This window comes from Ammospiza caudacuta, chromosome 12 (assembly GCF_027887145.1).
Source record: "Ammospiza caudacuta isolate bAmmCau1 chromosome 12, bAmmCau1.pri, whole genome shotgun sequence".
Classification (NCBI taxonomy): domain Eukaryota; kingdom Metazoa; phylum Chordata; class Aves; order Passeriformes; family Passerellidae; genus Ammospiza; species Ammospiza caudacuta.
Genome location: NC_080604.1, coordinates 7,444,067 through 7,464,593, shown reverse-complemented (window position 1 = coordinate 7,464,593; position 20,527 = coordinate 7,444,067). Strand labels below are relative to the sequence as shown.

General features: G+C 41.9%; 1 protein-coding gene across 4 annotated transcripts; it reads right to left on the bottom strand.

Moving 5' to 3' along the window:
- Positions 1 to 277: 277 nt before the first annotated feature.
- Positions 278 to 18,031, bottom strand: ITIH4 (inter-alpha-trypsin inhibitor heavy chain 4). 4 transcript variants are annotated; one of them, XM_058812751.1, is made up of 23 exons: positions 17,957 to 18,031; positions 15,895 to 16,055; positions 15,389 to 15,493; positions 14,308 to 14,470; positions 14,098 to 14,208; positions 13,885 to 14,013; positions 12,907 to 13,023; positions 12,162 to 12,330; positions 11,057 to 11,173; positions 9,353 to 9,534; positions 8,774 to 8,956; positions 8,063 to 8,202; positions 7,309 to 7,457; positions 6,857 to 6,889; positions 6,460 to 6,507; positions 6,191 to 6,223; positions 5,702 to 5,755; positions 4,902 to 4,940; positions 4,303 to 4,416; positions 3,491 to 3,665; positions 1,964 to 2,118; positions 1,111 to 1,213; positions 278 to 614 (listed from the first exon to the last, which is right to left on the bottom strand). In XM_058812751.1, exons 1-23 carry the CDS (start codon positions 18,029 to 18,031, stop codon positions 539 to 541), a joined length of 2,631 nt encoding a protein of 876 aa, XP_058668734.1. In that variant the 3' UTR covers positions 278 to 538. The 4 variants fall into 4 exon arrangements, with proteins under 4 accessions (XP_058668734.1, XP_058668738.1, XP_058668737.1 ...); XM_058812755.1 differs by lacking the exon at positions 17,957 to 18,031 and adding an exon at positions 17,881 to 17,945; XM_058812754.1 differs by lacking the exon at positions 5,702 to 5,755.
- Between the last annotated feature and the right edge of the window lie 2,496 nt (positions 18,032 to 20,527).

Genomic DNA, 20,527 nt, shown 5'->3' with positions numbered 1-20,527 from the left:
CATTCACTGCTGATTCCATGAGCTTTGAATGGTCTCACAGAACAACCCCCAAGAGAGCCCTGATACAGCAATAAAATAGAAAATGAGAGACATGGTAAACTAACACTGCCTCAATCTTCATGGTGTTCTCACAAAACGCATGGTTCAAGAACACCACCATCTATAACCTGATAAAGTCCTAGAGATCTATTACTGTTTGCATGACACATTTGTTGGCTTGGATGATTCCACTACTGATTTTTCTTTGGAAACTTAAGTCCGTGTGTCCATATCAAACTGTGAGCTGATAATGTCAATTTTATTTAGTTCATTCACATAAATCTTCAACAACAAAACCACATTGCAATTAGAAACCATTTTCAAGTAGCAAACAAGCAAGGACCATTATATCTTGAAAGTATAATTATTTCAAGATAAAACATCTGTGACACATATATAGAGCAACAGTAAGGGTTTAACTGTGTGGTTTTCTTGATGAAAGTACCAAAAATACTTGGAAGAGCTTCATTTCCATAATTTCCTTCAAAGATTTTTTTTTCTAGGGAGTTAGCTCTACTGACCAGCAGGAAACAGGTTCACTGGCTGACTCAAGCCTGTAATCTTTCTTGTACAACCTGAAATGAAGTCAAAAAAAGAGAAAATATGATGTGATAACACAATCAAGGGGCAGGGTCAGAATTGCTCTGATGTGCAGATGGTACCAGGAGTCAGAGGCCTGGGTGGGCAGAGCTGCACCTCAGCACTCCCAGGACCTGCACACTCACACTGTTTTTTCCCCATCACAGATGTGTGCTAAAAGTAGTTGAAGGATAGAAAATTTTCCTCATGGTAAATCCAACTGAGGGAACACTCTCCTTTTCCAGGCTAACAATGCAAGCTGTACCCCCAGGGTGTAATTATTTCCCCCAATGAAATAGGAGACTTGAGCCCTGTAGCATCACTTAAACAACAAATGCAAGCTTTTGGGAAAAAATTAAAATGCAAGTTATTTACACCAAAGAGGTGTGTCCTTACAAACACTCCCTCAGTTTAATTTCTTTAGATCTCTGGTATTTGCTGATAAAACACATCTCAAAGCACACCCCCTCCCCTCCCCTCCATATCTGGTACCTGGAAACTTTGTGCTCAGATCCAGACACTCTTAGGAGTCTTTCCACAGCTCTCTGATCATTGTTGGAGTTACTCCCAAATTGTGCTTTTGAATAAAATTGACCTAAGCAACAGACATAGAAATTATTAAAAATTACAAACCAGCTGAGTGTTGTTGTTTGTTTAAGCCAAATGGCAGCTCTAACACCAGGAGAGCAGCTCTTCATCTCAGAAAACAAACCAAAGATCAAGTTTGGATACTCCATTAGCAAGATTAGAAAATTCCTCTGTTTCATCTGTGATCTGCTGTTATCCCTAACGCTCTCCAGGGGATGGTTCAGCCTTTCTCTGATGGTTTTTCACAATTATTTCTTCCTTGTGGTTTTTGGAATACAGAGCCTCTCTTTTTGCAAAGTTTCCAAAACAACTTCAACTTAGGTCCCACCAGGATTTTTGGAGCCAAGATGTTCAGGAGCAGCTGGCTTTCATTTCCTAACCATGATTGTTTACAATTTTTTGCCCATTATTTATAGTCTGTTATTTGACATCAAATGGATTTTCTGCATCAGTCATGTCATTCCACAGTACTGTTGAGGTTAAGCCCAACTATTATTTCTGTCTTATTTTAACATCTTCTAAACCCACAATGGGCTACTTAAGGTGAGTGGAAAAGCATTATGTTATGTGTTATGTTTCTAGAGTGAGACCTCCCCTTTTTGGGATTGCTGGGCAGTTAAAGTTCAATGTCCAAAAGGAATCAATTAAATGCAAAATTTCTCAAGAACTCCCCAAAACAAACTCCTGACTAGAGTCTCATTTCAGAAGCTGAGTTACAGGAGCATTCTTTGCTGCACACATCCATGCTGATACACACCCAGAACTCCAGTGACTTTGTCTGAAAAACGGTCGGTGTTCAAGAAATAGAGCCCAAGGAAATCTTCTGGAAACCTGACCAAGGAAATTTTTACTGTGACTGTATCAGGCAGTGATGCTGTAACACTCTTTTCCTTTTCAACTGACACTGTCAGCCTAGGAAGTAAATGACAAAGTTATTTCCAAGAAGAATGTGAAGAAAGAATATGTATTTAACTAACCGACATTAATTAATCAAAATAACTTCATTTTGGCCTTTTATCTCTTTGCAATTGCATTTTTCCTGATCTGTTTGTATCTATCTTTAAGGTAGAAAATATTGAGTAGAATATCTTTTCTCTCCGTGCTGCACAACGGGTCTTGCAAATATACCAGTGGACAATTTTTTGCTGATGAATACACCTTATTATTCATAATGACAAGAAATGCTTGGATGGGAAAAAAAAATTCTCACCATTTAAATGAGAAAAAAGGTAGGCTAATAAAATAATTAATTTTTTTTTAAATGAACAAGTAAAATTTTTTTATTGGGTATTTCACAAGTTTTTCAGATCTTGCCTTTCTTCTGACCCATTAATATTATTGTGATCCCAGGTGGTCTTGGAGAACACAGATGTCACTGTCCTTTTGCTCCCTGCAGAGAGGATTAACAATGCCACCCCCAAAGTGCTGATGCAAGTGCTTGGGTGCTGGATTGAAGCCGGAGGATCATTCTGCTTGGCAAATTATACTGGGACATAAATCCAGCCAGCTCTTGGCTCTGTTTGGAATGCAAGGATAATTGAAAGCAGTTGTTGTAGGAGTTGTTATTGTCTAGAGCTGTGTGTGTGGGAGCAGCAGTGTGTGTCCTGTCTGCCCCAGGCCAGCAGGGGATCCTTGTGGAGAGTTGTTCCAGCAATATAAAAAGGCTGGGGGAACCAGCTCCACTCAGCTCTTCCTTGGGGTACTGAAGGATCCTGCTTTAATTACTCCAACAAATGAGCTCTGCTTTTAAAGTATTCCTTCTCCTACAGTGGACATTAAGTTATTACAGACAGCTATTCCAATGCTTAATGCCTGCCCATAAAAAAATGTCAGCTTCCCAGATGGGAGTTATTGCTAAAACTGAGGAGAAAGAAAACCCCAGCCTGTGTGGAGCCAAGAGCTGTATAAAAGGGACAGTAAATGTCAAAGCCATCAGTGGCAGTGCTCGCTCTACCCTGGAGGAACACAAAGGGGCTGCTGGTGGCACCAGGCTGCTCTGCATGGCTCCTTCCCTTTGGAACATAAATACATGAATAACAGGCTGATGGTGCAGTTGTTCTGGTTCTCTTTACACAGGCATGAAGAATTAAAATTAAACTTATTTTCTTCTCCATATTTGAAATGGGGGATTATAAAGATACTCTGCTGGTACTCACACTGATATACTTGCTGGAGAAGGGCATTTGGAAGCACTTACTTCAGGTAAATGGGAAAGGAGAGGCCTGAATGAACAAAGATCTGACACATTTTCAAGTTTAGGAAAAGACAGGGAGATGTTTCTTACCCCTGGATGGTGGAGGAGGTTGACGTTGTCCATGACAGCCAATTGTTGTTGTTATTGTGGCTTACAAGGATTGCATGAGTGTAGACATGGATTTGCACAGGGGGATTCACATAGCTGATATCAAACTGCACAAAGTGATTTATTCCATCTCCAAGTTTCCCCATCACAGTGAGACCTTTAATACAAATGTGTCAGGTGATTCTTCTCTTAAGGTACAAGTGATCTTAATAAACCTGCTCCAGTTTTGTTACTGAAATGACTGCAGGGTCTCAAACCCACTTTTGTGGGGCACTTCTGGCTTGTAGCTCCACATGCCCCAGGTCTGTGGTGGGGTCTCTAGAGCTGGTTTAACCCCATGCTTCCACCTCCTGCACACAGTTGCCTCTGTTCCATAATCAGAGCAGGTGCCTGGTGCCTGGGCCATGGCTCCTCAAGGACGGGACCACAGAAAATCTGCTGTGCACCCAGAGCATGCACCTTTCTGTTGACACACAGGGACCATAAGGTTTAAGGTCTCTGCACCCTCCAAAGCCCCAAGGGCTGGATAGGAGAACACTCTAAGGACCAGGGAGGATGTAACACCAGGAGGAGAAGGGGATTCTCAGCCAGATAGGTGAGAAGTGCCCCCAGCTGTTGCACTGTTAATATTGCCTAACAGAAAGGCAGAATTTACCACAGCCTCTCTGGTCAGTGCAAGGCAGCAGGTGTGAGATGTCACTTCATGAGAGGGGGTTATTCCCAAAAACACCAACTGCACTCACAGACCCAGTGACTTTCCTTATCTTGGTGTTGGGGTAATGTGGCTCACTCACCTTGCTCTGGATCTGACAGCAGGGGGACAGAGGTTTGTGCTCTCTCATCAATGTTTAAGCAGATTCTTTCATTTTGTCTGGGTAATTGCAAGAGAAGTTGTGGATGTTCACTGGCTGAAAAGAAAGAAGAAAAAGTATCAGCAACAAAAAAAATCTAGCCTCTGTGCTGGATAGTTACAGCAGAAATAATTTATAGATTTATGCCTAAACAGTAGTTACAGCTTTTAAAGGACCGAATGATTAAAAACTAAGTAATATTGTTGAAAAGCATACCAGACACAGCATCTTGATATGAATGAAACCAACAGATTTTAAATATAGAGTTTACTAAGGACAAGGAGCACTTAAAAAGGATTTCTTTTATCCTGCATTTCTTATATCCTTGAGCCTGCATTTCTTATATCCTTGAGCCACAGAGGTCCTCTCATGGAATACAGGAATACTTTCTACTTAAATGGAAAGAACTAGCCAAGGTTAGCAAGAAGTGGTAAAAGGTTTTCACAGACTTGATGCAGTCAGAAAAAGCATTGTTGCATGAAGAAGTGTACATTACAGTTACATTAGGAATTGAAATGGGTATAAGGATGTGTGTCACTCACCAATAGGTTGTGCTATTTTGGCATGTCTGAACCTGGAAACTGAAACAGTCAAAATTATTAAGAAGAGTTTAATGAAACATTTTTCTGTAAGTCAGCTGATGAACTGTCGGGAGTATAGTTCAGGCATGGCTTGAGGAAAAAGGCCATGAAGCCATGCAATTGAGAGAAAAGTAACAGGTAGCTGTGAAGCAGTTCCAAAGCAGTTCCCAGCCTGACTTCTATAAACAATTAGTCTCTGTCAGGCATCATTGTATAAACAATAAGGTTCTCAGGCAGTCTTCCCATAACAAGTGAAACATCCTCTCTGGGAAAAGATGGCACCCTGGGAACAGATATGGAAGTTTTGGGAACTGTTCATATCACAGTGGGAACACTGGTTTTGTTTTGTGTAAACAATTGTCGGTATTGTAAAACAAAAGGAGTGGTTAGAGTTTTCTCTGTTAGCCTATCGTAAACCTGGATTTTGGAATATGCATGAAGTTAATTAACACTGTTATTTAAAGTGACTGATCAATCAATAAATCGGAGTTCGATGCATTAAAGGATGGTCGTCTCCCCCTCACTTCAACAATGAACCAGGACAAATGCTTTACAGAAACCTTTTAACAGAGCTCTTCACTGACAACTGTGGAGAGCTTGGCCTAAGACCAGCTGTCCCAATGGGGGAAAAGAGCACAAGGATGGGCCTGTGCTCAGCTGGAGCCGTAGCAGCGTTTAGAGCTGTGTTTTCAAGGGTCACTGGGCAGTGTTGAATGCAGCACACCCAGCCCAGCCCCTCTGACCCCACTGTGAGCAACTACCTGTTGAAAACATCTTCCTGTTGCTGCCACTTTGGAGCTCAGAGCGCCATCGATCTGAAAGAAAAGGGTTTTCCCAATGTTTTGTTGCTTTGGGTTTATGCCTTGCACCTCCCTCCCCACACTTTGAAAGAGGGAATCTGTCCTGCTTGCTGTCCACTGACTTTTCTGGATACCCTAGGACTGGTGAATTATTTTGTTCTTAGCTCCATTTCTTTCAGCTTACTAATACATGCTTTTCCTTATCTTTCACATTTATTTTCATGAGGTATATTTTCTTTATTCCTGAAAAGGGACCAATATTGTTTTCAAAAGTTTATAGTTCATTATAAAATATCTGAGGACTGAAATACATATAATAAAAACTAGATTGTATATCAAGTGGGCATCTCCAATCCAACTGCACTTATATACAATAAGGTTGGTATGACCCTACATATGAAATGAACTTTATAGAATTATTCTGAGGAGAAACAGAGGAGGAGTACTTACCAGCAAGTCGCCCACCCCTCAGTGCAATCCCAACTGGAGAGAAAAAAAAAGTGTGTCTGTGTTTTACTCATGATTGCATTACATCCCTTAGAGGAGAGGTTCTGCTACTGAACTCCCCAGCAGCACTTTGAAAGAGGCAGCTTCTAGAAACAGGGCAGCATTGTGATTCTCTTGATATATTTCTGTGAAAGAACTAGAACAAACCCAAGGTTCTTCACCTATAAAGTTATTATTCAAATAAATGCACTTTCCAGAGAGGAAAAACATACCTGAATCATCCTCCCCAGGCATTCTTGAGTGGAGTCTTTGGAGAGATGCTTCACACGTGGTAGGAAGAAGCAGAAAGCATCATTAACAATACTGACTTGAAGAACTACTTTTCCTCAAGAGCATAGATAATTTTGACCTTTGAGACTTTCTGAATGGAAGATTTTCTCCCTCTGTCCCTGTTATCCACCTAAAACCTGCACAGACTGTAGCAGGCATCGCTTATAATTTACTTCACAGATTTTTTCCAATCTCAGATACTTCCCTCTACAGAACAACCACCATGAACTCTTCTGTTTCTTTTGGTTTTTGTTTGTGGGTTTTTTGTTTTTGTTTGGGTTTTTTTGTTTTTTTTAGAGACTATGAAAATATGCTACTGGAAAAGAAGAAAACACTTACCTCCTGCTGGAAGTTTCTTGGGCTTCTCATTATCTATGAAGAGGAAGAGGGACAGATGAGTATCACAGAGTTAACACTGAATTACTTTACCCATGTGAACCAGCAAACTGGGACAAGGGCTTCAGGTGATGATGTTTTCTGGGCTAAAGGATGGGTATATATAGCATTTGCAAAACTCTGACTGAGGCCATGCTTTCCTCCCTACATTCATAGTAACAGCTATTAGACTACCTTTAGTTAATATTTAAACAAACTATTTTCCATTTCCATTGAAGTGATTGTTTCATCACTTCACCTTTCAAAACAATCCTGCATGCTTTATTTTGAAAAGAAGCCAATCCCTGAACTCCTGCCTCTGATTTGCCTTGTTACATCACTATCAAATGAACCTAAGTGGAAGTCAACAACAGTGACTCAAGAAGAGCAGAGCATTTCAGGGGGGCTGTTTTTACCTGCCTCGGTGGGTTTGTTTGCCAGCTCCTCCTGCTGCTGGGGTTTGGTGACCACCATGGAAGTGAGCGGTGTGACAAAGCTGTACCGCAGGGACAGATCCAAGGCTTGGGCCTCCAGTGCCTTCTGGTCCTCTTCTTGGGCTGAAATACTAAAGTCTGTGTTAATGATGGAGCAAAAATGTGTAGGGACTATGAACAAATAATCTGCAGATTCCTTCATGTATTAGCTGTGTCTCCTCAGATATTTATCATTGAAGGGTCAGTAGTCTTATGGGGATAACTCAGCTGTTCATGTGCCTGAAATTATGGAAATGCTTCATTCTTTGCAACATGTAGGGTTTAAATACATAAAAGTAATAGATACATGGTCTGTGAAGTATCTTATGGACATCCATATTGTTCTATTCCCTAAGTATTGCCATTTCCTGATCTACAGACAATATTTCTGGGTGTGCAAGAACAGCTCAACACAACCCATACAATTGAAATATATTTCATAGTCATTTCATGTAGAATGTGTTACATTATGTGTTCATATATATAAGAAATTGAATGTTGTAGTGCTACCATAAACTGAAAGGCACTTCATGTTCATCATACAGTAATGTAGTATTCTCCCAGTATCTTATGTTTATGGTACCATCTGGAAAAATATTTATGTTTCTTTGTATTTTCTGATTGTATAACTTGTGAATAAGGAATTTGTGCTTTGAGAAGTTAGAAGTTTGTTATGTAAGGCATTAAAATCTCTTACGCTTTTTCCAGAAGCTGCTGAATGGTCAAGTAAGCCCACAGTCTCTCTATGAAATTCCCAAAGATGTATCTTTGATTTTGGAACACTTGCTCCTTCTCTTTGACATTTGCTTCTTCCTTAAGAGTCAAGTTACTCGTGTGCTGAAGTGGGAGAAAACTGACCATCAAAAGAACAGCTCCATAAACTTCAGCTCTATAAACTTTATTTATAGTCACATTATGAGACTTAATATCTTTCAGTACCAGCTGTCCTTCAATTTTGTTCTTTCCCATTGGAAAATACATCCCTAAAGTATCTAAAAAGCATGCATTTTAGATTTCTATTTCTGCACTTGAAACAATGATGAAAAAAGGAGTTAATTAAATTCTATTTCAGCGTTTTCGAGGTAAATAACTGAGATTTCCTACTTCATTGTAACAACAGAAACTTAAAAGTGCTCAAAAGGCTAAAATACTCGAATTTTGTTAAAGAATTAAAACAATTAAAATTTCTGTTTACTTATTTGTGGGTATTCTTCAAGGTTTTTCTTTTGTAGCAAATTCAAGAGAGAGTAATTTTAACAAATTATCTGAGAGATCAAACAATGAGAAAACTGAGAGCCCAAATGTAACAAACATATACTAAACACAAAACACTTCTTGAAGCCTTCTATTGTGCCACAAAAGACAGAAGGGAGAGATGTGTTTCACAATTAGTAAACTAAACACTTACTGACTGAGCTTTAATTTCCACTGGCAAAAGATCCAGGTCATTGCTAATTTTTCCAGACACTATAATTTCAGATCCTTCAAAAAACAGCTTGAAATTGTTCTTGGTTAATCCTTCAATGGAATTTTCTGGATACTGCATTTCAATTTGCATTAATATTGGGGTAGCCACTTCTTGATAAAAGCCCTAAAGAAGAGCAGAAGGACAGGGAACACACACAAATGACAGCAAAATTGTGCAAAGCAATATGTTGAATGTCTAAAGCCCCCTTAAAAAGCTTTTTCTTTAGCAGTGCAAGACTACTGCAAACTCAGAAATTGTCCACTTCCCCTAGACAATTTCTCTTTTTGTAGTAGAGAAATGTGTGAGTTTCCCAGTTTGTCTGAATGTGACTGATTTGAAAACTTTGAGTCATGGATAACATGGAGAGTAAAAATCCTCAGATACCCCAAAATTGCCTTCCTCCCTCAGCTGAAGTAAGAGGTAAACTCAACCCCAACATTTAATCTCAGAAAATCTGTGATTTTGCTGCTAGAACTAGATATAAGCTGAGGCTTTCCTGGCACATTCCTTACTCCTGACCTGGAGCTGCAAGGCTGCATCAGCATTTTCGTAGATGCGCCGTGCTATTCCCCCATTGCTCAGGGCCATTTTCTCCAGGAATTTATAACTGACATCAAACCCAAAGCCAAGGCAGAAAAGAGCATAATTCCCATTGATTGCTTTCTGAAGGTTTTCTTGAATTACTTCCACGTTTCTCTCACCTGTAAATGAAACAAAAACACCATTGTGGGTTGGGGCTTTTCAAGCGCAAAAAGACTGCAGCAGTTTAATGGAAAATTCTGCCTGAAGTTTTTTAAAATAATTCAGAATAAAATACTAAAAAAATAGGGGATAAAATGCTAGTAATCAAATTGGAAATGAAACCACAACTCTGCATGTGGAATGCCAGAACGTGATTCTCCCCCCTTAGTGATTTTTATTAGGTTCTTCTGATGTTGTCATGGCTAAGTGCAAAATATTTTATAGGATTACAGGGCCAGAGGAGGTTTTTAGTAGGGAAGGGACACACACTACAAGTTAACAACATGAGGGATGGATACACTTCATCAAGCATTCAAAAGACAAGTGCCATCCATAAAAATTATGTGTGTCAATTGAGAGAAGAATGGATTAGTTAATGGTGCAATTCCAACAAACTGCCAATGAAGTCAGCCATGCTTCTCTCCCAGCCCCTTTGTGTGACAGAGAAAAAGATTTTCAGACCATCACCTTATTCCATTTGAGGAGCTGCTGATGGCCATGTAGTGAGAGCTTTTCCATCAGCATTTCCAGGCTGAAGCTGTCACTGTCTGCAGCAATACCATGGGAGCAGCTCAGAGTTTTCTTTTTTAGCTGCTTTGCTATGGAAGACAGTGTAGGCAATAATGCCTGACACTCCACCCTGGCCTGATTTCTGACTGCTGGATGTGGGGAGCACTGGAGACTCACTGTGGCTATGCTGGGGAGGCAGCACTGTGAGCTGAATTTTATTAAAAAACCCAAACAAAATCAAGAAACCCCAAAGCAGAATGGCTCACACAATCTAAAAGGCAGAATGAACTTATTACAGGCTTACAGATGAAGTACTATTGCTGACCTTGGAGTGATGCTGGTGCTACACTAAACTAAGACAAACCCCTATTCAAGACAAGGGAGTTTGTGCCATTGCTCTGGGAGTTGCTTATTTCACCTGATAGCTCAATCTCAATCCTTTGGTTTGTGCTGTCACAGTTGATCACTAATTAAGACATGGCAAAGAATACAGAACAAGAAGCACCTTGAAAATATCTTAAGTTTGGGGCACAGAGGGTGAAGAAGCACAAGCAATATCTCTCAAATAGAACTGTACACAGTATCTGCAAAATGCCTGTATTTTGTCTCTAGGTATTTCACTTTTCTATTTCAGCTGTGTTTGGAATATCTCCAATTCCCTTGTGTTTATAAACTGGGAAGGCAACAGTATGCAGCAAAACAATTCCCAGCTGAAGGATGTGCAGTCATGGGCAGGCAGGCTGTGCCATCACAGCCCTCAGCTGAAGGATGTGCAGTCATGGGCAGGCAGGCTGTGCCATCACAGCCCTCAGCAGAGCCCTCTTATAACCCCCCTCTCCAGATCCAGCAGTAGCTCAGCCTATGCATTCCAAAGCTCCTCCAAAACATGGGCTAGGTCTATCAATATTGGGATGCAAGTGTAACAGATAAAAAACCCCAGAAGAGGGAGGGCCGTGCATAGCATTCACTCACCAGAAGTGGGCTGGCCATCTGTCAGCAAGATAATCATGGAGACGCTGTGCTCTGGCAGCCCCTCGGCTCTGTCCAGCATGCCCACGGCAGCCAGCAGGGCACCATTGATGTCTGTGCCTGCAATGACAGCAGGCATTGCTCACCTCAACAGCAGAATCTGCAGAGATTGCTGCCCTTCATCTGCCCAGGCCCTGCAGACTTGTTTAAAGTTTTCTGCAGGAAGTAAACCTTCTGAGAGAGGAGGATTTAGGGACTTCGCCTACTGGACTTAATTACCGGGTGTTATATTGCTGCAGCAGTGCTAGAATATTCTCTTGGGAGGATTTTCCACACATATGTCATGGCGAATACAAACATGTCTAGAGCCATTAAAAATGCTTAAGTAAATACATTGTCATCTGTTAACCTATATTTAAGAAATGTTTCCCTGCCTTCTATAAGAAATCAGAGAAAAGAGCTGAGCATGGGTGGGTTTATTGGTGTTAGTGCCTAGGGTAAGGAAACTTCTGCTCATACTGACAGTCTAACATTAAAGGGAGACAGAGCCCTTGAGCTGTGCTTAAAACTAAATAATAACACCAAGCACACTGACTGGTGCAGCAACTGAAATGCCATGTCTGTTTAGCCTATTTTGTTTATATGGCATGGCTTACAAGGGAGTATTACTTTGGATATGTTTCTTTTATTTTCTTTTTTTTTTTTTTTTTTTTTTACAAGGGGACACTTGATATAAATAGAAAAAAAAGTCAGCAAATTGCTATCAAATGTTGAGTAAGTTGCCATTTTTCTGTAGAAAAAGTGTGCTACCAAGGAATCTCCTAATTGTCTCTGTGATAAAAATTGGAAACAAAACTTTGTGGGTTTGGTTCATAGATGTGCTGTAAGCATCTCTTATGTACTATATAACTATATCTATCTCATAATGTAGTCACCAGTCTGACCACTCACAGGCTTTCTTTCCCACTCCTCACTTATAAGTTTTAAAAACTGACCTGCTTTGTAAGCACTAGTGGTAGCTCTGGGGCACTATATAACTAATAAAAATAATTATTTTCTAAGCAATTAATTCCACTGGGTGCATATTTGTGGCTACAAGAACGTGTACCTCCCCTGGCAGTGAGAGTCTGCACCAGTGCTGCAGCACTGGCCACGTTCTCCTCCGTGGCTGGCAGCAAAGAGCTCTTCCACTCCACCACTTTGTGGTTGAAGGTGATAAAGCTGAAATGATCTTCTTGGCGAAGGTCCTGCAAAATCTTCAACAGGGCATCCCTTGTCTGTTCCAAGGAGAAAACAATGATTTTGATAATTTCCACTTCTTTGCCAGAACTGGGATTGAAATTACAGTGTAATAAGGGAGTTCTCTACAGGTCTGTTCCAGATGCAGCCCTATGCCTTTATTAAACTCTAATGGTATGTTTTAGGTTGGGACCATCAGAAATAGACAATTCACTTCACTTACAGACACAAAATCCAACCTATGAGGGCTGTAGGGGGTTTGTCTGCTCTCAAACAGAGCTGCATCCACAGTCATCAATAAACATAAAAAACAGATAAATTAACTCTCTAAGCTTCATTAAAGAAAAATATAAGCACAAGAAGTTCTGCAAAAATACAGAAGGTTCTCTCTGCCTCAATGTTTAATATCCATGAAAATAGTTGTGTCAGACAAGAGTTACTCCTTAGTAACTTCAATATATGCATATGCATTTTCAAGCGCTTCTGTAAGTCTGAACCTTTTGCTGTGCACAAAACCAGTGTGTGCTTCCAATGAAAAATTCCCAGTTGCTTCCTCAGAAGGCTGGGGAGTGTGTGCCTGCTGCTAACAGAGGTCATGCTTTGAGGGAAGTTACCTGTTCAATTTTTCTGCCTGTCATGGAGCCACTTCGGTCTATAACAAAGATGACATTTTTGGGAAACACTGGCATTTCTTGGGGTGCAAAGTAATGGACAAAATACCCATTGACAATCTGAAATACAGAATGTGAAATCACCCATAAAAGTACATCTGAATAAATAAAGAATAAATCTTAACATTCTGGCACAGCAAGAAGTGGGGAGCATGCTCAGCATTCTGCTCTCTCGATAAGCCCAAATAAAAGAACTTAAATTAAAGAAAGTAAAATGTATTTCCTAGCTGGAAGCAAGATTGTCTGTAGAGAGAAAATTACCAGAGAGCAGCATGTATACATACATATATATTAGACATCTCAGTGCCATAAGTATGATATATGCATATTATCACTGTGTATCACATTACATCTTTATCATTACCTATGAGTACATCTCTTAATGACTGTGGTTGCCACCTTTTAGCACACCCATGTATACTTCATTAGTGAAATGATATTGAAAATACTCTATTTTATTCCCTAGAATAGGCATCTGTTCATAAATATTTGTGAAGTTCCTGCTGTATTTAGTTATTACCTCAGTTACCACAAAAACACAGAGACCAAGCATCATTTGAAGTGATATAAATCACATTATTCTAAACTTCATTTTCAGGAAGCCACAAATACACCTTTAGAGGAGACAAAATAATAATTAAAAATACTGCAAAAAACCATCTATGAAATACCAATATAGATTGGGCATTTGAATAAAATTTGAAAGACTGATTTTTTTTTCCTGAGTGATCCTTTTTTTCAATATACCTGGATGTCTCTGGGGATTACTATCACCCTCAGCTCTAGCTGACTGTGGATTAATGGGAAGAGATTTTCCTGTCATTCTTGGTGTTTCAAAGCAAATGTTGCTGTTTTGCTGATTTCACTTCACATTCATACTTATCTGTGATCTAAAAGCATTTTCATTTATATATTTTTTACCTGTATATCACCTGCAGTGGCTTCTCTCTTAACATCATAACGCACAACAAAATCACCATTGAGGAGCGTTTCATCAAGTTCAGAATTTTTCTTCTGTTGCTCTAGAGTTGGCTTAAATAAAATATGAGCCTGCAAAGCAATCAGAAAGAAATCTCTAAAGCAATATAACTTAGAGCAGCCCCTGGCAGTAACCTCTGGCAGCTGCTGCTTTACCTTGGTTTCGTTCTGCTCTTTGGTGAGCGCCTCAGTTAACTCGTTTGTCATGAATGTGCTGTCTGTCTCCAAGAAGTGAATGCCCTGGGGCTCGAAGATGTGCACGTCGATCTGGCAGCAGGGAAGTGAACATCAGCGTCTCAGAGGGAACATGGCTGTGCTAAAACCCACGGCACTGCTCCCTGCCCAGCCCTCCCCAGGACAGCTCACCTGGAAGTGCTTAACGAGCTGCTTGGGCCGGACCTTGATGAGCAGCTCGTACTTCCCCAGCTGCCGCTTCAGCAGCTCCTCGTAGGTCAGCTCAAAAGTGACTTTGCTGGCAGCTGCGATGCTGACAGACACGTGGAACTGCTCCAGCCTTCTGTCTGTAATTCTGGGGGGGAAAAACAGTGATTTACCTCCTTGTGGTGGCTGCAGTTTGAAATAATTTGCACACTTTTATTGTGGCCCCTCCAAGGGGCCACATGGGATAAATAAAAAAAAAAAAGAATAGCAGTAAATATTTTTCATCATAGAGAGGATTTTTTACATTGCAGGTGCTATTATGCACATCACATATTGAACATTACATTAACATGTCATGAGTGCAAGCTGAGAAATGGAGCAGAAACCCCTGCATACCTCAGAGGGAATACCTGTGAAGCACATATTAAATAAACCCTGAAACTGTGATATCTGTTCAAATGCCATGGTCCTCTGTTCCTGCAAGGAGGCAGACTCAGCACTGAGCATCATTCCAGCATGGCAAGGTGCTCTTGAATGACAGTGACCAAGGCTGGATGGAGCTCTGAGCAACCTGAAAGGTGTCCCTGCCCATGGCAGGGGGCTTGGAACTAGATGATCTTTCAGGAGCTTTGGCCCTGAGATTAGCTCAATTGGTCAGAGCATGGAGCTAGTAACACTGTGGCTGTTGGTTCAATCCCTTTGTGGACCATTCACTTAAGAGCTGGACTTTGTGATCCTTGTAGATACCTTTCAAGAACATTCTGTGATTCAGTGATTCTGTGACAGCAAGTCCCAAGGCACTGATAAACAGGGATGCTTCAATGGAGCCCATTGCAGGACCACCTATACATCACATTTATGTGAATTTATATATATGTTAAAAATACATATATAGGCATATACACACACACAAAGATACACTGTCCCTCTTACCAAGAACCCAAGACTGAATTTCACTGATTTGTCCCCACTAGAATGAGGCTATGTGCAGGATTTAATCTGCCCCTAGCCAAACAGGAAGCCAAAGAGGGGTGTTGGGGCTGCCTTACTCAGAATAACAACGTACTTGACGAGGCCAGCGCTCTGTCCTTGTGAGACTGCCGAGTCATACTCGTTTTGAGCAGCAGCTTTCTCCTTTATTATTCCTGGGTATTCTTCACCATCAATGGACCTGTTTGGTTTCCATGAAAATTAATTCATATTAGAAGGAATGCACTGGGGAAAGAAACTCAGCAGAAATTTTTTGTGGCTCTCTGGGCATGAGCAAGGGACGCTGGCTCCCAAATCCCTCCCCACCCAGGAGGATGCCAGGAGCCACCACCAGAAAACAGTCCTTGTCCTTGCAGAGTCTTGAGGAGGCTGGAGCAGGAGAAACACCACCACTGAGCACATCTATCACCCACCCTATGCAGCAGGCAACCTGGCCCTGGGCACCTCTTTTCTATTTGGCTGCTTACTACTTAGCCCCACAGAGCACTTTCACAGAGGACCCTCTTTGTGCTCCTTCTTTGAGCAGAAAATGAACCCCCCTCAGAGCTGCCGCCTTTACACTGCAGGTGAGGACTGTCCTACATGGAGAAGTTGGTGATGAAGGCTGTCTTGGGTAACTCCACTTCAAAGGTGGCCTCTCGGGACTCATTGGCTCGGTTGACGATTCTGCTGGTGATGACAGTGTGAGCAAATCGTGATGTGACCTTGCAGTCCACGTGGAGGCTGTATATTTCCACAGCAGGCTGGAAAAAAATAAACAGACTGAGACAAACAAGCAGGTTTTGCTCCCAGACCATCCTTACCTGGATGATGCTGTTGGAAAACTCTGATGAAGAAATGACCTGTTAGAAAGCCTGACTAGAACTGGGGAGGGGATTGTTCTGAACCAGTCTGCTTATTCCCTTCTCTGCAGCCACAGCCACTGTCCCATGCAAAGCCTGCAGCTACATCTGCATTTTGCTGTTCCACAGAGGATTCTGTTGAACCTTTTTCTCTCCTTGGGGTACAGTCAAGCTGCTGCTGCATCACCCCATGCATTGCCCAAGACTTTCCTCAGGAAGATCAGAAGCCTCTTTAAGCCTGACCCAGGGAAGGTCCCTGTTTTTTGTGCAACTGTTTATTTGCTCTCCCAGCTGTTGACTTTGCTTCCTGTTTTCCAGCTTGGTATCTTGTGTCCCACAGGATGTTTAGCAGGCTCAAAACCTCACATGGCTGTCCCAACCTCTCACTGGTTACACAAGCAGAGATGCCCTTTGAGCACTCAGGTTTCTCCTGGTCTGGTTCTTCCCTTGATGGCCAAAGGAGGAGGGCACCATTCTAGAGCTGCCTGGAGCACCCCAGAGGGTGGCTGGACTGAGAACTGCCTGGAGCACTTGCCTACATGGACACCTCCTTTTGCATTTGGGATGTCTCTCTAAAGGCCTTACCCATGTTCCAGCAGTGGCACTAAGAAAGGCTGATCTGGGCATCACCAGCCTCACAACAGTCCAATAACCGATTAAAACAAAAAAGCTCAACAACAAAGAATATCTTTGCACTTCCATTTTTACTTTTCCAGCCTCCGAGTCTTTTGAATGGCTAATTATCTTTAGCTATTTTGATAATTAATCTCCTGTACTTTGCTTGCCAATTAATAGCATCCAGTGGCTTCTCCTCCATTAGGACACTCGATGAAATGCAAAACACGGCTGCCCTGCCATACTCAAACCTGCCCATGGCACATTCAGGGTGAGGTTTTCCATAAGGAACACCAAGCCCCAAGCTGTGGTTTGTCCTGTGCAAAATTTACCCAGTGCAGAATCTACTCTGCTGCCACGTGCCCAAGGGATGCTGCAGGGAGCAGGACCTGCATCTCCTGCACTTTAGGCTGTGGGCAGCACAACCCAGGGGTCAGTGGGATGCAGCATGGGGAGGAGCTTTGCTGTGCAGAGAGGGCAAGGAAGCAGAGAGAGCCAGCCCCAGGCAGGTACCCACAGGCAGAGGCACTGTGGGCCCCATACACCCCATCCATGGCTTCCTGCAGAGCTCTCAGCTGCCCCTGAAGCAGCCACCAGGCCTGGCCCTGCCCCCCAACACCTGCCTGCATTTCAGTTCCTCTTCACTCTCTTCTAAATAGGCACAATGGACAGAGAAATCTTCTGACCCAAAGCTTCCTCTTCCTCTCTAATACTGATGTTTTTACAATGCCACCAGTCACCACTCTGATGGTACAAAAGAGAGTTTGCTCCTCCAGCCAGTGCAAATAACTTTCTACTTCTCTCTTTTCCATTCCATATTTATTATTAAACACTTCTCAGAAACCTCCTGGCACTTCTTAGTGCTTGTTAGGTCCTGTGTCAAGATCCAAACCTCATCCAGGAGCCAAAGCAGAGTTACTGACCTCTCAAATTTGATATCTTACATTCCAAAGGAAGAGAATCATCAAACACATCTACAAGCACCTCCTGCTACATTTGTACTACAACAATCCGAACAAACAATCAAAATGACCTTAAAAGGACCCAAAGCTCTAAAATCTCAACACAACCCACCCAAGTGTCCCTGGGAGGTGGTTACCAGAGGAGTTACCTGCACTGCCTGGCCAGTTACCACGAGACGACCGCATCAGCAAATGAGATATTGATAATAAAAATAGAGCAAATACCTTCTGATCATTAGTTTCTGCTAACACTATGAGTGAGGAAAAGACCATCAATGCAAGCAATGTTCTCTGCTCCATTTTGGAAAAAACCAAAATTTCAAATGAAATCTCTATTTATCTTAATCAGTTAATGAATAACATGTACTTGGGGATATCATGTAGGCTTTGAAGAGACACAGAAATGTAATATTTACCCATTAAACATAGGTAAAACTTGGACTTGGTTAATGCTTATTTTTCCAACAGATCTTTGCTCTTAAACATTAGAATTTTAATGTTTCATAACACATACAATTAGGAAATTTCTATATTTTTTAAAAAATTAGATTTCACTGTGTCACATGTAATCCCTTGGGCAGATGACTTGGTCTGTGCAAGAAGCTGCAGGAATCTCTACCATATTCCACAGTAATAATTGGAAAGAGCACATCCTTAACATTATCACAAGCACTTCAGAGATTTGGAGATTGCCAGGGCAGGCAGCATTCACATGAGATATTACAGCTGATGGCTTTCTCAACCTTTGTGCCTCCCTGCCCAACTGGCCATGATCCTTGGTAGGTAATGCCATTCATTGTCATAAATTAACACAAAGATCCTGTGGAAATATAAGCATCTGTCTTTTCTTCATGCCTGTTTTCCAAAGTTTCCATGTGGAGAGCAAGCTTCTGGTGGTCTCAGAGTTGCAAGGAGACACTAAAGCACAGCTCAATAATTTATTACTTACCAGACATCTACAAGTTCACTACAAAGAATGTGCTAAGCACAATCTGGTCTTACAAGCTTTGTGCTTTAAGTAACTTTTAAAAAAATAAACTTACTCCTTTCAGGCAGACTGCTTATACTACTTGCAAATACCACATCCTTTATGGCAGGACATGTAAATATATATCTTTTAAAGGACAAAAAATTAAACTGCAATACATTCTAATAACTTGTACAACTCATGTAATGCTTTAATCCCTTAAAATACACGGGATTAGACACTTAGTGGCCTAAGAGCTGCAAGAGCCAAAGCTTTAATTAAGTGGATCTGTCATCAGTTTTCGAATGCTCATGTGTAAGATCACACAGATGTTAAAGAGCTGCTTTTGTTGCACAGATTTAGGCTGCAGCATCAGCTCTGCCCCTCACATTTTTAGATGAGGTCCACATTAAAAGACACGAAGACCAAAAACAATGTCCAGTCCTTATTGTCGCACTTGGAAGCAGCACAAGTAAATGAATGTGACAACATCCTGGAAATAGAGCTGTTTACCCAATCCCCCTTCTCTGGCAGACACCTTACTTGGCTTCCCTGTAGAATCCATGTGGGACACAGAGGTTTCTGTGCTTTATTAAATCAGCACCAACATCTCCAAAGCAGGGTCTGAAATACAGCACCCCCTGTCCTGCTACCCCACCTGCAAACCTGCAGGTCAGGCCCTTGTACTGCAATAAGGAAAGTGACAACATTTTGCCCTACTTGCCCCTTGCCACCATTTCTATAACTGTTGAACAATCTCCTTCCACCTTCTCAACACAGGTTAATTAAGGAGGTTTTTTTGAACCCAATGCAAAGGCAGCTCCAGTATTATCAGGGCAGGAATTTTTTCCACTGTGACTTTTTTCATGCTCTAGAAGGATCTTTCTTGGGAAAAGGCTCTGCCACATGTACATACCTGTGAGAGGCCTGTGCTCCATGGAGAAATTGTGCCCACTAAAGCGAGGAGGTGCGGCCTGGGCTGCAAATAATAATCTTTTAAAGTGAAAAAAGCAGGGCAAGGCAATGCAACAGCAATATCTTTAAAGAAGCTTTCCCCTTAAAGCCAAAGGATTTGCTGCTGCCTTAAGTGAGCTCCTCTCCACAGCCTCTCTGGGATTTGTGTGGGCATTGTCAAATTTTATCTGTCAGGTGTTTAGGACACAAATGCCAAATATGATGCATTTCATGGTGCACAGAGAACTTTGGCATCACTTTTACTTCTTAATCATGCCTAGTCTGTGTAAAATAAAAGTAGTTTACTTAACTAAGGTGGCATCTGACTTACCATCCCCAGACTGCAGAGACCCAGGGTGTGTGGGAAGCATGGCAGGCGCCCACAGAGGTTCCTCTGTGTTTTAGCACAGATATCCAGCTGAGAGGAAACACTCTGGGGTTTGGGAGAAAACAGGTCTGGTGTTTAATGCAGTAAATTAAGAAGCAAACAGCATTGAAAAAAAGCCAGCTCCCCCTCAGAGTGTGCTGGTGTTGTACAGAGACACTCATTGGATTCTCATGTCCACGGTAAGGCAGGACATGGCGGCTGGGTCTGACACCCCACTTCTCCTTAGATCTAGTGGGACAGGAGGAAAAAGCCACTGGGTAACGAGCTGAAATCCCTCACTCGGTGCTGGGGCACTCTGAAAGCCGGGCCTCTGTCCTCACAGCTGAGCTACATAAAGGGAAATCATGGCATTGCTGCCCAGAAGGGTGTGAGGGGAGAGATATGGGGGAGAACTGTGAGGGAAACTGTGAGGGGAGAGTCATGAGTGGCAAACCGTGAGGGCAACTGTGAGGAAAGAGCCGTGAGGGGAACGCCGTGAGCGGGAACT